Source organism: Dama dama, chromosome 20 (genome assembly GCF_033118175.1).
Source record: "Dama dama isolate Ldn47 chromosome 20, ASM3311817v1, whole genome shotgun sequence".
NCBI lineage: Eukaryota > Metazoa > Chordata > Mammalia > Artiodactyla > Cervidae > Dama > Dama dama.
This window is the reverse complement of record NC_083700.1, coordinates 116,634,172-116,654,228: the sequence shown is the minus strand read 5'-3', so window position 1 is coordinate 116,654,228 and position 20,057 is coordinate 116,634,172. Positions and strand designations below refer to the sequence as shown.

At 52.7% G+C, this 20,057-nt stretch overlaps 1 protein-coding gene across 7 annotated transcripts in view; it reads right to left on the bottom strand.

Annotated features, from left to right (window-relative positions):
• The window catches only part of FARP2 (FERM, ARH/RhoGEF and pleckstrin domain protein 2), a 94,953-nt gene that overhangs the window by 24,028 nt on the left and 50,868 nt on the right, over window positions 1-20,057 (bottom strand). For all 7 annotated transcript variants that reach the window (XM_061122676.1, XM_061122678.1, XM_061122677.1 and 4 more), the window contains 6 exons: window positions 15,904-16,051; window positions 8,393-8,488; window positions 6,620-6,783; window positions 6,223-6,291; window positions 5,549-5,606; window positions 3,727-3,961 (listed from right to left, as the gene is read on the bottom strand). In XM_061122676.1, coding sequence (XP_060978659.1) covers window positions 3,727-3,961; window positions 5,549-5,606; window positions 6,223-6,291; window positions 6,620-6,783; window positions 8,393-8,488; window positions 15,904-16,051 — 770 coding nt within the window. The remainder of the gene's footprint in view (window positions 1-3,726; window positions 3,962-5,548; window positions 5,607-6,222; window positions 6,292-6,619; window positions 6,784-8,392; window positions 8,489-15,903; window positions 16,052-20,057) is intronic.

The window sequence follows — 20,057 nt, the reverse complement described above, 5'->3', positions numbered from 1 at the left end:
CCTGACCGCTTGCCCTGGGGACTGACCAGGCTCACCCCTGGGGGCGCCAGCACAGAGGCACCAGTCAGGGATAGGGCCGGAGTCACGGGAGGGACCCATGCCCCCGTGATCCACTGTCCTCTCCTCCGAAGGCCAAGACTGCCCACCACAGGCTCCCGGGGAGTGTGGGCCCACAGGGGCTGGTCCAGAGCTGCCCAGTGCCCCCCCAAGCCCACCACACTGGGTGCCAGGTGCCCCCCAGACACCAGAGAGAGGCGCCCCTCCCCAAGGCCCACCTTACTGGGCACTCTCCTCAGCCGGCCCCCGGGATCCGCTGCCTGTGATGCCAGAGGCTGGAGAGGGGGGCAGCTCCTGGAGGCGCAGAGAGCTCTTGGCGCCCAACGGGGGCCCAGAATCTGAGCAGCTGCCTCACTCTGGTCCAAGGATCATATTGTGGGGGGGGCGTCTAGCTGACTGCGGGGAGGCAATAACGGCCTCGTTTTCAGAAGATGCCAATAGCACGTCTTCTGTGCCCGAGGACCATGTGTTTCCTCCCCAGCATGGAGGCTCGTGCGGGCCCCGAGCAGCAGCCCGCTGGCTCCCTGCACTGCCCTCATGTGCTGATCACAGGGGCCACACAGGCCCGAGCGGGGCTGCTCAGGAAGGCGAGAGGCTCCCCCGCCGGCCTACTGTAGGGAATCACCCCCCACGGCCACAGTGAGACAGTCCAAGGGCACCGTGGGGCTGGCTGCCTGCAGTCACAGATGGACAGACATCGGTGGGACTGGAGGCAACACGGGCTGCTTCAGGGGTGGGGTCGGCACACGAGACGACCTTCAGTGCAGGTAAATCAAACCACAGGTGAGCAGAGGAGAGGAAGCTAAAAAGGCACTAAGATCTGTAGCAAACGCGCCCTTATTTTATTGAGTAAACAAAAGATTTCTGAGTCAGTACATATCTGCAAATGCATAAATGACAATTTCAACGGGAAACAAACTTTTAAGAACCACAAGCCAGGCAATGTCAACATGTCTTTAAAGAATAAGCAAGTTCAGATTCACAGGGAAACACCAGCCCTTTCCTCCTCACTACTGGGGACATGACACATTCATGCAAAAGGCGGCACCAGGGGATGCAGCTGGCAGGCAGGAGCTCTGGCCCGGGACGAGGCTGGCACGGCCCCCGCGCCCCTCCATAGCCTTGAGAATAGACGTGAGAATGTCCGCGTCGGGCACCACTGGGACTTGGCCATGTCCCTCCCCGTTCTAAGGTGGGTTTGGTGACTCTGTGAACAGGGCGGGCCCTGCAGACACAGACCTGGTGTCCGCGTCGTGCCGCAGGGTTGTGGCCCGAGTGCCCGGAGGATGAAGTGTAGCCCGCCGGGCGCTCAGCCACCCTCACGGCATCAGGAGACGTGTCTGCGCTGGAAACCGCCACGACTTGGCCGAGACAACCGCGGGGAGAGCCAAGGGCTTTCACAGCAGGCTGTCCGCACAGCTTTTACTGCCCACAGCTCGATCATTACCAACCACAGTCTTAGAAACACAGGTTACCTGGGAGAAGGGCTGCGGGGATTCCCGTGACACGAGAAGGCACGTGGGTGCACGGCACCCGCCTCTGTGCAGCCGGCCTGGCCAGCGTGAGAGCTGATGGAAGGGAGCGTCCCCGGAAGCAGAGTCAGGGCCACACTCCCGGCAGGAGTGTGCAGGCGAAGCACCGACACGTCAGTGGAGGCTGCCGGTGCCACCAGCGCCGGAAGGTGCCCACACCTGCAGAGACACCTGGGCAGCTCCTCCTGGCACTGCCAACAGGCCCCTGCCCACGCGGGAACTCGGCTTTCAGAAGAAAACTGACCTGTAAACATGGCTGCTCCACCAGGTGCAGCCGGAAAGGAGCATAAAACTCGGCCACGGACCTAGTGACAAACAACGCCGTGGTCCCTCCCCGTGGCCAGCCACATCCTCGGGGTGTGGGGCGCGGCCCCCTCACCTGTCCGCACACGCCCTGCTGGAACTCAAGACCACACATCGGGGGTGGGCTCTGTCGGAGCCGGAGCAGCTGCGTCCAGCACACGCCTGGCCCGAGGCAGGAGCCAGCGTTCGCACAAAGGTGAAGCCCCCACGGCTCAGCGAGGCCGCGGGTGCCGGGTCTCCACAGGGAGCAGGTCCCCGTCAGCCCTGGCTGCTGTGCCTGGTTCTGCCTTCCCTGAACCGAACACTGAGTGCCCCCCCCGAGGCAGGCAGAGAGGACACGGCCCCGTCTCCATCGCAGGCTAACCCACTGCCTCCCCCAGGCACAGCGGCCCTGGGGTCAGAGTCACGAAGGTGACTCCTCGAGCTCCAGGCACCCTGGGCCCTAAGGCTGCAGCACCCCCGCCCCAGGACCTGGGTCTCGGGGGGCTCCCTCAGGGTCTTGCGCAGTCAGATCAGACAAAACCACAACCTAATTAGTCCTGGGCAGCGTCTCAACTTAAAAAGCAGCGACAGGTATAAGGCACGTGTTCCACTAAAGGCCAACGCGAATCCAAACCAGCACCACTTGAAAGGCACGATTGAGCCGAATGAGCGCGCACGCTGGAGAATAAAGCTGCAAAGACGGAGTGGCCCCGAGGGCTGGCTGGGGACACGCGTCCTTCCTAAGTCTGCTGCACAGCCTTCAACACTGTAACAAGCGCACCTTTTAATTTTTCGACGTTTAAAATGCAACAGTCAGAGAATCGGGGGGATGAAGAATACCCAGCCGTGACCACAAAATCGCTTCCTACACCAAAGCCTACCACCTGAGCCCTCGCCTCCCGGGCGGGTGGGGGTCGCCCCGGCAGGGAGCCCGGCAGCGCTCAGGGCATGTTCTCGTCAATTCGCTCTCCGGGAATCAGATTCTTCATGTTATTCTGCAAATCGAAAATGACTCTGTCTGCCCTGGCCTGCACAAAGGGGCTACTGAAGAACAGGCTCACATCTAGGGGGACTGCAGCCTCGGAGCCCCACGAGTCCGTGTCTGAGCTGCTCGAGTCCTCGGCCGTCGTGGGTGGGTAGCTCAGCTGCTCTAACTGGTCCACGATGTCCGAGAACTGGAAGGCCGAGCTGGCCTCGGAGCGCACGGAGCAGGCGGGGAAGTTGGCCATGGAGCTGGCCCCAGACGGGGGCGCAGAGCCGGGTGTGTGTGCAGACAGGCTGCTGGGCAGGGGCGCGTTGCTCAGCGAGCTGGCCTCGGACTGGTTGTTCCGGAGTGAGCTGGTGTCGGACGGGCTCAGCAGGCGCTGCATCAGGCTGGCCTGCGCCTTCACCTCCAGCAGCTCCGAGGTGTCCGAGGGGTGCGCGTCGCCGAGGCTGCCCTCCTCAAACACAAAGCCGTGCCCCCTGTCCCCGGGGGCCACCTCCGGGGAAGAACCCTCAGGGCTGGACGGGCTGGAGCCTGGGCCCAGGCTGCCGTAGGGGAAGGAGAAAGCCTCTGAGCCCCCGGCAAAGAAGGAGATGTCTGCAGGGTCGTCATCTATGAACTCCTCGGACACCTGCAGCTGGGCGCTTGTCAATGTGAAAACCGGGACCCCCCCGCGGCCCAGTGGGCTGCACAGGTGCACCCCCCTGGAGGAGGAACCCCCGGTCAGGGGTCCCTCACCGCGGTCACTGCACCCCACAGCCGGCTGCCCCCTGCCCGCGCCCCCTGAATCTGGGCCTGAGGCGGGGCAGCTCAGCCCCTCAGGACTGCGGGGGCCACAGCTCCTCATGCCCCAACCGAAGCCGACACCTTGGTGAGGCTGGAGCGCAGGCGGCTGGGGGGGCTGGGCCGCGACCACGGAGCTCTTCTCTGCAGCTGGCCGCCAGGCGCCGGGCGCGGGGGGCCCTGTCTCGGAGCTGCCGCCGCCAACCTGGGAATCACGCAGGCCCAGGGGAGCTGGAGGGGACGCGGGGGCTGAGCAGAAGGAGGCAGCTGTGGGCGATGGCGTCACAGGAGTCCTCACACCCTCGGAGAACGAGAGGCTCTGGGGCAGAATGAGAAGAAAGAAGGAGCGCGTGAGACGGCAGGTCATGCTGGAGAGGTGCGTGGCTGGCTGGGCTCAGACGAGCCTACCACGCGCTCCTCTCAAGGCCCCTACCTCTATGAGTAACAGAACCGAAGCTCTGTGAACGCAGATGCGGTCTGAGGTTGGCTCAGGAGTGCCTGCTTACGGCCCCTGTGACGCCACTATTCTCTATGTGCTTGGTACCACGCCACTTCTGTCACTAAGTCCCGAGTCTCCTTGGCACCTGGTCACCCTGAAGTTCCCTGGGACGTCTCTGGACACTGGCGTCCCCTGGAGCTGGGTGGCTGCAGATGGGCTGAGCCGCCCCTCACAGCTAGCAAGGTGCCCCTGACCCACTAGGGCTGCTAGGGGATGAGATGCATGGGTGCATCCAAAGGTGAGTTCTTTTAATTTCAAAGATTTAACAAGGGATTCCTAAATAGAAAACATACCCAGAAGAGTCAGACAATGTTTTTATTTCAAAACCCAGTTAAAAAAAAATTGGGGACACAGAAGTGTTAATATATGAGCTCCAACTGGAGCTCTGTAAATACTATTAGAGTATAAATGATAAACTTGCAACAAAAATGAATGCTGTGCAGCGATAAAAAATTATAAATATGAAACTACACAGATGCACACAGAGAATTATGAAATAATATTACATGAAAAGAGCAAGAGCCTATGTAAAGACAGGCTTGCATGTGGCAGTCAACAGGCAAGCGTGAAGGCGGGGGAGATGACCGCGAGGCAGACCGGGACACGGAGCCGGCGACGCCAGCCTCGCGTCCAGCACCACGGCCACATGTCACCTGTGGCACGTGTGTGGGGGCCTGTGTGCGCCTGACTTAGTAGCTGTGGTCATGTCAAACACTCAGGTGCACACATTTGCTTCTTGCTTTTTACCTTTAACGTAATAGCAAAATGTCCACTGAGCGAACACAGCTTCACTGAGCAAATCGCCGCCCCCCCACCCCTCCACAAGCTGGCATTATCATCACTTCACACTTTAATAAAAGTTGTATTTCTCAGCTGTTTTCCTGACAACAAAAAGCACTGTGTCCACTGCAGAAAACCAAGTCAGGTGAGAAGCACAAGAAGATAAAAACTGCCTGGGGCCCGATCACTGGGAGATAACATTTGCTGCTGTGAGGGTTAGTCCCTCGAGCACCCAGTTGTCTTTTTAAATCAGGAAGAAGGTTCTCCACGGGTCACTGTGCAAACTGCCAGTGTCACTGCTATTGCTTCCTGAACATGTCCCTCTCGGGCTCCACGCTTCTGAAACGAGATTCTTAGTGGCTGTTGAGTCCCCTGACAGGTGGCCACACCCAGACCAGCACGGATGGCGGTTGCTGGGGTCTCTAGGGTCACAAGCAACACTGTGACATGTGTCCACCCACAAAGCTCCCTCTTCACTCGGGACTCCTTTCTGCAAACAGGGTCCCAGGACTGGAACTGCCATGTAAATGGTGAGACTAACTTTAGGACTCCTGTTGCAACCACGCCAGGCTATTCCCTAAAAGGGGACGGTGCCTACATTGGGTGCGTTTACGCAGAAGGACTAACCTGCCGTGGCAAGTCCACTTTGAGGGCACGGAGAGACATCCGGGTCTTGCTGTGTCTCCTGGAAACAGAGGACAGGCGGTGAGCCCCACGCCCCGCTTGCCTGACCCCACTGCTTTTTTTTTTTCTCATCTTCAGTGCATTTTTATAAAAATCGCATCATCAGAGGAGCTCCTGGAGCACACAGCGTTAGGGTGCAGACCCCGTTTCTAAAGCAGCATGTGCTGCACCCGTGAGGAAGGACTCACATGAAAATGTGGCCAAGGGTTTGTAACACGCCCTGAGGCATCTAACTAGAAATGGCAGGATGACAGAAAAAAAGGATGCAAACAAAAATACATGTCCAGAAGAGGTGAAATTAAGGAAGAGATCCACACTCACAGAAACAACATGAATTCTCAGATCCAAAGTTTAATACTATGAAAACCATCCTCTATAAAAACACAATGTCTGAGTGGAGTGAGGCAGACTGGAAGCAAAAAGTGTCATCTGCATCTGAACAACTTAAATGACAGTAAAACGCAAACCATCACCTTTAAATGAAACAGAAGAAACAGAACTCAAGTGTCAAGACACACACTGACGCAGCTGAAGTGCCTTTTACTCGAGCAAACGTTAGGGCGCCTAAAACGCTGACATAAACACCCAGACTGTGTCACGAAGATGCGAGAATTTACCTTTCATACGGAACCCTCTTCATCCCACCGTCTTTGACATAATCAGCAAGTTGTTTCTGAGTTCTTCCACTGCGAATAAAATTCAGATTTTACAGGAAAGAATAAACAGCTGTACACAGCACTAATTTTTCACAGAAGCAAAGGAAAAGTAAGACTTGCCCAGCCTCTGTCTTAAGTTTACACATGTGCTGACACAGTGCGCTTTGCATTAGCAGCAGGACCAGCGTTGCAGACAGCCGTCCACAGGCCTCTTCCCACCACTCTGTGTGCTGAGCGTCCCCCGTGGCTCCGTGGCTGCAGCCCGCACGGAGTTCTCTGCCCATGAACCACCCTCGCCCTGACTGGACGTTCGCGTTCTCAGCGCCACGACAAGGCCAACAGCGATGCGGCCGCCCACCTGTATCTGAAGGAGGAGCCTCTGCTGAAGAGGACGGCTTTAGCTTTCGGCTTCGGCTGATCAAAGAGTCTGAAAAAGGTGTGATGCTCCACACAGATCTTCCAGAAGTTCTTACATTCATCTCTGCTACCCAACACGAACTCCAGGGTGTCCTGGTAGGGCCCCTACGAGTGAAAGGCAAAGGTTCCAGTAACTAGAGCAGGAAGAAAATCTAGGAAGACAGGCTACTCCAAAGTTAAAAACTAGGAAGATTTTCTTTCTGAAAGTTGTGTAGACTTCTGGTTCCATTTATATTTGAGAGGAGAAAAATATAGTGGTATATTTCTTTGTAGAAATGTCAGAGAAGTTCCGTCATCTAAATCACAAGGGCTAACATTTTGGAGTTTCTCTTTGAAACCTTTTCCCGTGTTAGAGGAAACCAAGGCATCCTTTTGTGCTGGCTGACACATTTACCTGTCGTCACTCAGTCACTTTCCTGTGGGTTTTCTGAGGGTGTTTTGGATGAGCAGGGCACAAAGGTTTTCAGGCTCACAAACATCACCATGAAGAAACTACTGCCTTATCTCTCATGGTTATTCCTTAGGATAAATTCCTAGAAATGTTATACTGAACTCAAAAACAATGCACATTTTTGGACATTGTAATGTTTATTACAAAATTACCTTACAAAAGAGTACAATATCAATACTTTAACTCCTATATTTAATCCTAAAAATCTAAGTGTTTAGGAATCGATATAAAACATAACCTCGCCAGGTGTAGAAATAGACACAGTTCAGAATTTTGCACTAATTCTCTTATTTCCCTGTCTCTGTGGAATAACTGCCAAAGACATTTTTTTTTAACTTATAGAAGAAAAAAACTAGCCTTTTACTTGCATTTGTACATGTTCTTGGCATTCTTTATACTTCTCTTTCATTCTTAGAAGAAATATTTGAATAACAAACAGTTAAGCTATCTGTCCACACTTTCTGCACAAAATAAACACACTTGCAGGTCGCAGTGACCCTGGTCTGACAAAGCCCCTGCTAATCCAGTGCCTCTGAGAAGCTTAGGGGCGGCCCCTCCCAGACTGGCCCAGGCTCTCGGCTCCGGGCTGGGGCTGAGCTGCAGCCCCCAGGCCCCCTGCCATAGCGGCTGGCTGAGCCATCTCCCAGCTTCCTGGCACTGTGGGCACGTAACACCATGAACATCTTAGAATTGTCTCAAGTATTGGATTTTTCCTCCCATCAGACTGTATAGACATTTACGTTTGTCCCTTTTTACTAATTTCAGTAAATTTATATTTAATTATTAACTTATGGAAAATTTTAGTTATTAACTTATGGACAAAAGAAAGGAACATTCATTTTCTGAAAGTCAAGGCTTCCTCATTTAGAACTATCGAAGGGTCAGTTTCGGAGACAGACACAGGAGAACGCTGGAAACACCCTCCGTTCACGCTGGACTGATTTGCTGCGGGTTCCGGACCACAGCTAAACACTCTGTACCTCAGCCTTGGCACCCAAAGGAGGAGCAGCTGCAGTGACGCTACGGTTCTCAGCGGCCCGGGAGCCCGTCAGCCGCGGACGCTCTCAGGCCGCTCAGCCACCTCTGGCTGCCGGCCCACCCTGCGGGCGGGCCGCCCTGGGCAGGTCTCCCCAGAGCCCAGCCCCAGCCAGCAATCCTGTCCTTACGTTCTCGTGTGTGTTATGCTGAATTGATATACAAGTCATTAACAACTGAGCAGAGGGAACTTCCCTTAGCTTCAAGAGTTCTCATGATGACACTCACATGGACCTCCGGGTGGAGCTTGATGAGAAACCTTTTCCTCTTGAAGCTGAGCTTTCGGAGCCTGGACCAGTTGAAAGTGTTGATCCTGGTGCTGCTCTAAAATCCAAGAGATGGATGCTGAGTATCGACACACGTATAATCCAGACGCACACACATACTTTCCCATGAAACAGAGTTATATCCTTGCCAAAAAGCACAGCTTTATATTCAGAAGCAAATTATATTTAGAACTCATTATATAGTTGTTACATTCGGAATGACTCAATTAAAATGTCAATACTAAACACACGAATCTGTTTTAGGAAGAACACTTTATTGCTCTGATAAAGCTTTGATACAAACTTTTTTTCTGTCAGTGTTAACAGTGAACATTTTGTAGCCACCCCAGTGAGGACAGTGCTTGGGAGGGGCGTGGGGGTGGCTGGGCAGGGCAGGAGCAGAGCCGAGTTTCTCAGCGAAGGAAAGCAAGGAGGATGGAGTGATCCGGGGGTGCCGGAGGGGACCCGGAGCCGGGGCTGAACTTCTGACTGTCCAGAGTGAGTGCCAGGGCCTGGACCCCGGCTTCTAAGCACTCTCCTCCCCCTTGGAGACTGGGACTCTGCTCTTCCAGGGTGGGGCAGGCAAGGAACACAAGAACCTTGACCATGTTACTGCGTGAGAAAGTAAGTAAGTGCTCAGAAAGGACAAAGGACAGGGAGAGGTCAAAGGGCACAGAGGTCACCTGAAGGGACGCCCGGATGGGGGGCAATTTAAAGATCAAGAGAAATAATGACTAAAGATCAAATATCAGATTACAACCTGAATTACAACTCGTGTAACAGTAAGATCAGGAGACAAACCCTTGTGTCCACAGCAACCAAGTAAAACAGATGAGAAAACCTCTCCAGGAGCCTGAACAGTGGAATTTAAAAAGCAGCCTTCTGGCAACCATGAGGGAGATTCACAGTCTTAAGTATCTCTCCACAAATACTAAATTACAGAGGACAAAACGTCTCCTTGCGGGCTTCCCTGGTGGTGCAGCGGATGAGAACCCGCCTGCCAATGCAGGGGCCACGGGTTCCATCCCTGGTCTGGGAAGATCCCATATGCCACCAAGCAACTAAGCCCACGGACCGCCACTCCCGAGCCCGGGCACAGCAGTGAACAGGAGCCCTGCTCACCACAGCTGGAGAAAGCCCCAGCGCAGCAAACAAATAAAGACACAGCTTGTGAAACACGGCACCCTGCTCCAGTACTCTCGCCTGGAAAATTCCAGGGACGGAGCAGCCTGGTAGGCTACAGTCCATGGGTCGCACAGAGTTGGACGCTGCTGAGTGACTTCCCTCTGTGAAGAGGCCTGTTGGTGCCTTCGGAGCAGGCGCCAGGCGCCGCCCTGCAAACACAGACAGAGCCGCCAGGGGCTGCACCACTCACAGCCTCCCGTCCGGGACTCGCCGCACAGGCTCTCGTCTCAGCAGCAGCTGGGCCGGGCAGGCCCACGTCACGAGTGACTGGCCTCGGTCCTTCCGGGGCACCGCGGCCGTGAGGACAAGGAGAGAAGGGAGGCACTTCCCACTGATGATCACGGGCAGACCCTGGCCGGGCGGGCGCGTCTGAAATCATGAGGTGGGGGGCACCTGTGAAACCCGGGTGGGGGTGCCCGGCGAAGGGGCTCGCAGTACCTTCTTGTACTTCTCTGACCTTGAAAACTTTCAGAATAAAAACTCTGAATGTATGGAAGCACCTTCTTTTCTGTCCTTGGCCTTCGTGACCATTTACTCTTTTCCACAAACTCAGGACGGGGGAACGGCAAGATGAAGAATGCTTTCCTGCCAGAGATACTAAAAAGCAGCCCAGCACTTTAGCCATAAGGAGCAAGGAGGCTTGGAAACACGCACGACATGGACATGCTCTGAAGGGAGGGGCAGCAGAGGCCCCGAGGCCAGTCCCAGGGAGGTGTGAGGAGGGACATCCGCAGACAGAGGCATGAGGGTCGGCGAAGCGGGAGGGGCAGGACCGCCAGGGCCTGGGGAGGGTGGGGTTGACATGTTCTGGAATTGGGGCGATGGCCGCATGATTCTGCGAGTATATTAATACTGAAAACACTGACTTATACTTCTGAAGGGTGGACTTCACGTTCTGTGAATTCCGTCTCAATTCTTTGCATTCCTGAGTTAAGAGATGTCCCTGAGGTCTGGACTGAATGTCAGCTCCCACCTCCCAGCGCGGCCGACAGGCAGTCACTCCACCTGCGGCCCGCAGTGAGACACTGGACGCTTCTCAGCTCCATCCACGAAATCAGCAAACTTTCACACGGCAACAGAAGAAAAGGCCACGCCTCAGCTCCCGGCTCTGGACGCGGGGCCCAGGGAGGTGGAAAGAGGGCCTGTCCGCCAAGGCCTGCGTCCACACAGCTGGCTCCCGCTGCTGTCTGCCTGGACCGCACACCACGGGGCCGCGTCCACCCCTCCCCACGGGCGCCACCAAATCTGATCTGTGCTGTTGATCATGTGTGTGCTGCTCGCAAACTGGGCAGGGGTGGACTACAACTGTATTTTCCTCCTTTACCTGTAATTCTCCCAGAGTTACTAACTGCCTCTTTCCATTTGCTTAATTTTCTGTGTACCCATCACCGGTTCAGCGCAAAACCTCCCTGCAGACCTTTAAAGCTCTCCAGTATGATCTCACCCATGACGTCACTGATGGGCTTGTTTCTGGTTGTGTCACAGGGCTTGCAGGATCTCAGTTCCCCGACCAGGGACTGAACCTGGGACCCAGGGGTCGAACAGGAGTCGCGGGTTTGATCCCGGGAAGCGAAGATCCGCCGGAGGAGGAAACTGCAACACACTCCAGTATTCTTGCCTGGGAAATCCCAAGGACAGAGGAGCCTGATGGGCTACAGTCCATAGGGTCTCAGAGTCAGACACGACTGAGCACACACACACGCCAGTGGTCCTAACCACTGGAGCCCCAGGGAACTCTCCGGTCAGGTCTGTTTCTCTCTGGGCTGTCTTCCCTGGAGCCCCTGATGTCTTTCTGCTGACACAGGTTCTCCGCATCCGAGCATGGCCCACCCCTCTCCCTCCCCAACATGTCGCCGTGTCCTCAGCTCCCGCCCGGAGACTCTCCCCACCATCAGGGTCCCGAAGGCTGCGCGGGGACTGAGTTTTCTGAAAAGTGGCATGTCTGGAAATGCTTTTACTTTCTTCGTGGGTAGGAGTCCGGCTGCACAGGCACAGAATTCTGGACTGGAAATGACTTTCTTTCACGTTTAGAACCTCCATCCTCCAGCGTCCAGCCCGGTGGCATTTCACGCCTTCCCGCCTCCTCCCAGGAAGCCCTCTGATCTGTATTCTGATGTCTCAGACAACAAATCCTGCCCCATCTCCATTCACTCGGAATAAGGCCTGTGGGCACCTTCTGTCTGGAAACCCGTGCCTGGAGGTTTGGATGCTTCTCCTCCTGGAACGTCTGTAACAATTCCTTGCTGCCGTTTGGGTCCAGCCTCTAGAATCCTGGGATGCTGGGCCGCCCGGACGCTGCGGGAGCTCCCTCTGCTTCCCTCTCCGTCTCTCCCTCTGCTTTGCGGAGCTTTCAGCCGCGTCTCCCAGGCCTCCTGCTGCCAGCCTGTGCCACGCTGGCCCCGTGTCCTTGTGCCTGCCCGGCTCTTGCTTCAAGGTGTAGGCTTTTCTTCTACTTCTGAGGCTTCTTGGAGAAGGTCTCACAGACACACTGAAGGCCGGTGGCAGCCCTGCTCTGAGCAAGTCTAGGAGCACCGTTTCCCCAAGAGCATTCACTCACTTCTCTGTACCACACTCTGGTAATTCTCACAATATTTCAAACCTCTTCATTATTATATTTGCTAAGGTATCTGTCATCAGTGATCTTTGACATTACTACTGCAAAGGGATTATGACTCTCTGAAGGCTCAGATAATGGTTAACACTTTTAGCAATAATGTACTTTTAAATTAAAAAAAGAAAGAACATGCAATACAGTAATATACTAACAAGGCACCAAAATGAGTCCAGATTTAGCATTCCCCTTTCCCCTCTTCTGAAAGCCTGCTGACTGATCACCATCCGAGGGGCGGTCAACGCCGGCTTTTCTGCAGGGAATAAATTGTGTGTGTGATTTCTTCTCTTCCCCACAAGTGGCAGGAAGTCACACACACAGCTGAGTACTCTCTCCATGTAACAGCACATCTCAGAGACCGTCTCGTTTATTAGGACAGAGTCTGTGTCCTCTGGACAGGTGGCCGGTTACCCCCATAACGTGGATGCAGCACCACTTGCATAACCAGCCTTCTAACAGTTAATTACCAATATTTTACTATGACAAACCAGGCCAGAATCAAAACTCACGGGAGAGTTTAGGCTCGTGCTGAAGCTGTGCCCTGTTCCTTGGGGACGAGGCGTGGGGTAAAGAGGCTTTCCTGCCTTTGCACCGTCTCCAGCCCCGAGTCTCTGCTGCTCTGAGTCTCTTCTTCCCACAAGTCTGGCACCTGCCCTGCAAATACCATCTTCCTTGGAAAGAAGGTTTTCCTCAAGTTCCTGGTTCTCCCTGTCACCGTCTGAGTTTAGCAGGAGGCCCCAGGTGTGCCTGAGTCAGGGAGCATCTGGTAAACCCTGGCCAGGCACTGCCCGGGGACGCTAGTCTACAGGGCACTGGACAAGGTGCAGCGTCTCTCCAAGGATGCACATGAGTTGAAAGAGAAGGACCAGTAACGATACAGGCGAAGAACCAGAGAGCACAGCGGTCAGCGTTCGCATCGCCAGGGAGGCCAGGTGGTGCCCCAGATGATCCCTGAGGGGTCACATGTCACCTGCATGTGGTCCAGCTGGGCACCACCAGCCGATTCTAGCCACAGGAAAACGGCCCACACACTGTTACAGTGTTCTGGATCGCAGGCGTCTGCAGCATGACTGCTGAATGCTACAGCCGCTTCCAGACTGGACCCTGTCCTGCAGGAAAAGGAGCTGCATGGACGCGACTGGCCAGGAGCTAACAATGGGGACAGACCCGTAGATTCAAGAGTCAGGGGCCTCAGTGACGGCCGCACAGCAGTCACGACAGGGAGTGGTCTCTTCTTAGGGAGCACACACTCAGGGGAAAGGGCCCTATGAGGGCACCTTACCCTCAAGGCTTCAGAAAAATGTGTGTGTGTGTGTCTGTGTATATATATATGTGGCCTGTGTGTATAAAAACGTGTGTGTCTCTGTGCATGTGTGTATCTGAGTGTATACATGTGTCTCTCTGTGTATACACGTCTCTCTGTGTGTATATAGGTGTGTGCCTGTGTTTATACATGTGTCTGTGCGTGTACAGCTTACCAGGTAGTGTTAGTGGTAAAGAACCAGCCTGCCGATGTAGAAGACCTAAGAGATGTGGGCTTTATTCCCGGGTAGGGAAGATCCCCTGGAGGGGGGCATGGCAACCCACTCCAGTATTCTTGCCTGGAGAATCCCATGGACAGAGGAGCCTGGTGGGCTGCAGTCCATGGGATCACAGAGCGTCAGACATGACGGCAGCGACTTAACACACACATATACATGTATATGTGCATGTTTCTGGGCATCTGTGTGTGTGTGTCATGTGTCTATGTGTGTATATGCTTCTCTGTGTGTGTCTGTGTGTATATACATGGTCTGTATGGTGTGTCTTTGTGTATGTGTCTCTGTGTATATGTGTGTGTCTGTAGGTATATCTGTGTATATATATGTATCTCTGTATATGTGTGTCTCTCTGTGTGTATCTGTGTGTATGTGGTCTGTTTCTGTATATATGTATCTGTACATGTGTGTGTCTCCGTGTATGCATGGTCTGTATGTGTGTATGTCTGTGTACACGCGTATCACGTATGTATGTGAGTGTATATGTGGTTTGTATGTCTGTGTGTTTATGTGTCTGTGTACCCATAGATCTGTCTATCTATACATCTCTGTGTTTGTGTGTGTGTATGTGTGTATATGCAGTCTCTGTGTGTGTTGGTGTGTGTATGTGTATATGTGTCTCTTGTGTGTGGATGTGGTCTGTGTCGATGTGTCTGGTTTGTGTGTGTGCTCTGTGTATATTTATGTGTCAGCGTGTGTACATGTGTTCTGCATGTCTGTGTATGTGCACACGTGCTGGTACTTGTCTATGTGATCTGTGTGTGTGGGGGGGCAGGGAGTGAGAACACAGGCTGGCGAGAACCCGTGTGACGAGCACGTGGGACTCTGCTTGCTCTTCTGATTCTCAGTGCTTTCAGATCGTCAATGTGTCTGCGATGAGTCTTTGAAGAGGAGGCTCTGAAGGGCTGGCCAGCACCTCCTGGGGCTGCAGTGGGGACCGCAGGCTCAGAAGCCCACTCACAGGCACTCCCCTCCACCTCCAAGGGGAGGCCCTTGCCCGGGGCGGGGCGGCGCTCTAACTGTCCTGCCTCTGGCCCGCCCGTCTCAGCTCCACTCCTGCACCTCGCCGTCATCCCACCGGCCTTCCGAGCTCCCAGACTCGGCTGACAGCCCCTGCTCCCTGCTCTCCTTTCCATCCTTGGGTCTTACTGATGCAAAGTTTAAAAAATCCCTTCACTGTCATTCCAGTGGGGATTCTGAGGGAGTGGAAATGGATTCAATCTGCCGCCTTTAACCCAAACTCTTTAATCCTTTGCTTTTGCAATTTCTTCTGGTCATAGACGACTTGCCCTTTTCTGGAAGAATGACGACCTTGACTCTGAGGGCTGCGCTTGCCCCCGCGTGCCGGGCAGGGGCCGCCGGCAGAGGGCGTGTGTGTGGGGCCTGGGCCTGGCAGGGCCTGGACGCTCAGGGGAGGCCACACTGCTGACTCTAAGTGCAAGCCTGACATTCTTTCTGACAGGAAACTGAAATTTGATGCCTAATTTTAAAAGAGAAAGGCAAAGACGGTGAAACGAAGCATTTTTGGTCGGGGAGGCCAGGCTCAGACTGGCCGTCTCGGGGGGCGGCGTGAAGCTGGCCATGGAGGGAGGAGCTGCAGCCGGCGGCCGCGTTTCCCGAGGCGCTGAGGTCCTGGGCAGGGCCCGTGCCAGGGAGGGCTCTGGAGCCCAGGCTGGCACCCGCAGCTGCTTCCGGGTGCTTCAGCCGGCCCAGCACGCAGACACATCACCAGAAACACAGCTCGGGGCCCTTCCGGTGTCTCCTCCCACGCTCACACCCAATGGGGGCAGACACCCCCAGGACCACGGGGCCACCCCAGAAGCTCTCCAGGCAGCTCTGGCTCCCGCAGTCAGTGGGACTGTGGCCCGTGGCGGAGACCCCATGGGCAGCGGCCCCTCAGCCCCGGGGGAGACGCTGCCTGCAGTTCACTCTGAGCCCCGGGGTGAGGTTCCAGGTCAGGGGACCTTCCGAACAGCATTAGAAGGAAGAGCGGGCTCCGGGACAGAGTCCAGGACTAGGAAACGACCTCTCTAGGGGGACAGGCCGGATCACACAGTCCGCAACACTCTGCCTCCCAGTCTGAGGTGACTCAGCCACAGACTTCCCAGCGCAGGTGAGCACAGCGCCCCGCCCACCTACCTGGAACACCAGGACGCCCGTGTGTGACACGGCCAGCTTGATCTTGGCCCCCTCCCGGTCAGAAGCCGAGTGAAACCTGATGCCGTACATGTCCAGCTTTCGGGCAATTTCCAGCACCTGGAAGTCTGACTCAGCAGGCGTCTGGCCCCTGCAATGAAAGACAGCAAGTTCACAGCACTCCTGAGAGCAGAAACTCGGACAGAGAGACTGGGAAAACAGAAGGGAACACAACCAGCACAGGGGCTCCGATCTCCAGAGGGCTGGCCGCTCCCCCACGGATACCCACCCACGGCAAATAACACTGCACACAGGCCACAGAACCGTCCCCTTCCTTCGGTTCTGTAATCCCCGGGGCGAATCTTTTCTTTGCACTCGTGAGGTGCTCAGCCTTATAATTCTATCTTCATATGGACAAAGTGATGTGCAAACATTTACAGGCAGAGACGAATACTAAATACGGGCCACACTATGAATAACGCACGGATAACCCTAGTATCTCATTGAACCCACTTCAAAACTTTAAAAGGTACAATGCTAACCATTAGAATATACCTTTATAAAAATTAAATTATAAAAAAAAGTTAAATTATGAAAATGAACAAAAATAGAATCACCAAAACAGCTGGGGTATCCTCGCCTGGCACACAGTCCAGACAGTGAGGGGCTCCAGGGTGGGAGCTCAGGACAGCCCAAAGCCTCCAGGAGAGACTTCCATAAACAGCTCTTTTTCCTCTTGCTTCTGAAAGCCTGAGTTTTGGGATCTTTTAGGAATAACAAGACTGCTTGGTTAATGTCATTCCTGTGATTTCCATTCTTGGATGAAAATGTCCGTCCTTTGAAGCTGATTAGACGCTTATCACTCCAATAAGCCATCAGCGAGGCGATAACCCCACGGTATGTACACGTCTTCTCCACCTGCTCATCTCCTGATGGGCACTGAGCGGGTGTTTCTGTTCTGGCTGTCATAAGGAACGCCGCTGTGAGCATGGGGGTGCGTGTGTATCCTTTCCCGTCAGTGTTTCTGTTTTCTTTGGGTAAACACCCAGGAGTGGAATTCTGGACCATATGGTAGCTCTAGTTTAAATTTTATTTATTTTAGATTTTTTATTTTTTTATTTTAGATTTTTTAAATTGGAGTTGATTTACAACATTTTGTTAGTTTTTGGTGTAGAGCAAAGTGAATCTGACACACATATATACGTCTACTCTTTTTTAGATTCTTTTCCCATATACGCCATAGAATATTGAGTCTGTTTTTGGTTTCTTGAAGAACCTCCAATTTATTTTCCACAGCTGCTGCACCAATGTACAATCCCACCAACAGTGCACAAGGGTTCCCCTCTTCTCCACATCTTCACCAACACTTATTTCCTGTCTTTTTAAAAAGGATGTATAGCTGATGTACAATATTATATAAGTTATAGGTGTGCAACAGGATTCATAATTTTTAAAGATTATGTACTCCATTTATAGTTGTTATAAATATTGGCTATATATTTAGGAACCAGAGATCAAATTGCCAACATCTGCTGGATCACAGAAAAAGCAAGAGAATTCCAGAAAATCATCTACTTCTGCTTCATTGACTACACTAAAGCCTTTGAGTGTGTGGATCACAACAAACTGTGGAAAATTCTTCAAGAGATGGGAATATCAGACTACCTTACCCACCTTCTGAGAAATCTGTATGCAGGTCAAGAAGCAACAGTTAGAACTGGACATGGAACAATGGACTGGTTCAAAGTTGGGAAAGGAGTACATCAAGGCTGTATACTGTCACCCTGCTTATTTAATTTATATGCAGAGTTCAGTTCAGTTCACTTGCTCAGTCACGTCCGACTCTGCAACACCAGGGACTGCAGCACGCCAGGCTTCCCTGTCCATCACCAACTCTCAGAGCTTGCTCAAACTCATGTCCATTGAGTCAGTGATGCCATCCAACCATCTCATCCTCTGTCTTCTCCTTCTCCTCCTGCCCTCAATCTTTGCCACCATCAAGATCTTTTCTAATGAGTCAATTCTTTGCATCAGGTGGCCAAAGTATTGGAGCTTCAGCTTCAGCATCAATCCTTCCAATGAATATTCAGGACTGATTTTCTTAGGATTGACTGGTTTGATCTCCTTGCAGAGTACATCATGTGAAATGCTGGGTTGGATGAAGCACAAGCTGGAATCAAGACTGCTGGGAGAAATATCAATAACCTCAGATATGCAGATGACACCACCCTAATGGGAGAAAGTGAAGAAGAACTAAAGAGCCTCTTGATGAAGGTGAAAGAGGAGGGTGAAAAAGTTGGCTTAAAAATCAACTTAAAAAAACTAAGATCATGGCATCTGGTCCCATCACTTCATGGCAAATAGATGGGGAAACAATTGAAACTGTGACAGACTTTATCTTCTTGGGCTCCAAAATCACTACAGTTGGTGACTGCAGCCATGAAATTAAAAGATGCTTGCTCCTTGGAAGAAAAGCTATGAGAAACCTAGGGAGCATATTAAAAAGCAGAGACATTACTTTGCCGACAAAGGTCCATAAAGTCAAAGCTATGGTTTTTCCAGTAGTCATGTATGGATGTGAGAGTTGGACTATAAAGAAAGCTAAGCACTGAAGAATTGATGCTTTTGAACTGTGGTGTTGGAGAAGACTCTTGATAGTCCCTTGGACTGCAAGGAGATCCAACCAGTCCATCCTAAAGGAAATCAGTCCTGAATATTCATTGGAAGGACTGATGCTGAAGCTGAAGCTCCAATACTTTGGCCACCTGATGCGAAGAGTTGACTCATTAGAAAAAGACCCTGATGCTGGGAAAGTTTGAAGGCAGGAGGAGAAGGGGATGACAGAGGACGAGATGGTAGCATGGCATCACTGACTCAATAGACATTAGTTTGAACAAGCTCCAGAAGATGGTGAAGGACAGGGAAGCCTGCTGTCCATTGGGTTGCAGAGTTAGACAGGACTGAGCGATTGAACAACTGGCTACATTCCCTGTGTGTATAGTACAGTCTGTAGCTAATCTGCTTTCTACCCAGTAGCTTGTACCTCTTACTCCCCTACCCCATCCCACCCCTTCCCCATCCCTCTCCCCACTGGTAACCGCTAGTTTGTGGTCTGTATCATGCGTCTGTTTCTTTTTTGTTCTATCCACTAGTTTGCTGTATTTCTAAGATTCCATATGTAAGTGAAATCATGTAGTATTTGTCCTTCTCTGTCTGACTTATTTCACTTGGCACAATACCCTCCAGGTCCACCTGTATTGTTGCAAATAACAGGATTTCTTTCTTACTGTGGCTGAGTAGTATTCCACTGTGTGTGTGTGTGTGTGTATATATATACACATTGTATGTACACACACACACACACACCCCACATCTTCTTTCTCCACTCCTCTGTTGATTTATTTCTTGTCTTTTTTGTAACAGCCTCTGATAGGTGTGAGGTAGTATCTCATTGTGGTTTTGGTGTGTGTTTCCCTGATGACTAGTGATGCTGAGCATGTTTTCATATGTCTGTGTGTTTCTTTAGAAAGATGTCTCTTCAGGTCCTCTGCTCCATTTTCAATCAAGTTGTTTGTTTTTTTGTGTTCAGTTGTATGACTTCTGTGTGTATTTTGGATACTGACTTCTTACCAGACATATTTTCTTCCATTCAGTAGGTAGCCTTTTGTTTTTTTGATAAGTTTCTTTTGCTGTGCAAAAGCTTTTTGGTTTTGTTAGGTCCCATTTGTTAATTTCTGCTTGTTCTCCTTGCCTGAGGAGACAGATCCAGAATGATAAGAGGTGACCCTTGAACAAATCGGGGGTTAGGGGCCCCAACCCTCTGCATACACCCCCCCGTCAGCCCTCAGTATCCATGGTTCTACCTCTGAGAATTCACCCCATGTAGCATCTGCTGCTGAAAACCGCCCGTGTGAGAGTGGACGTGCCCAGCTCAAGCCTGTGTTAAGGGGCCTACTGTACTGCTAAAGTCCATGTCCAAGAACACACTGCCTGTTTTCTTCCAGGACTTTCACAGTTTCAGGCTCTACAAGGCTTTTTCTGGCTCCACAGCTTAAAGCAGGACTAGAGCCTTGGGTGCTGGCCGCCCGTACGGCTCCAGGCTGTTGGCTCGGGTGCATCCTTGTGGCTCATCTTTGCGGTTCATCTTTGCGGTTCAT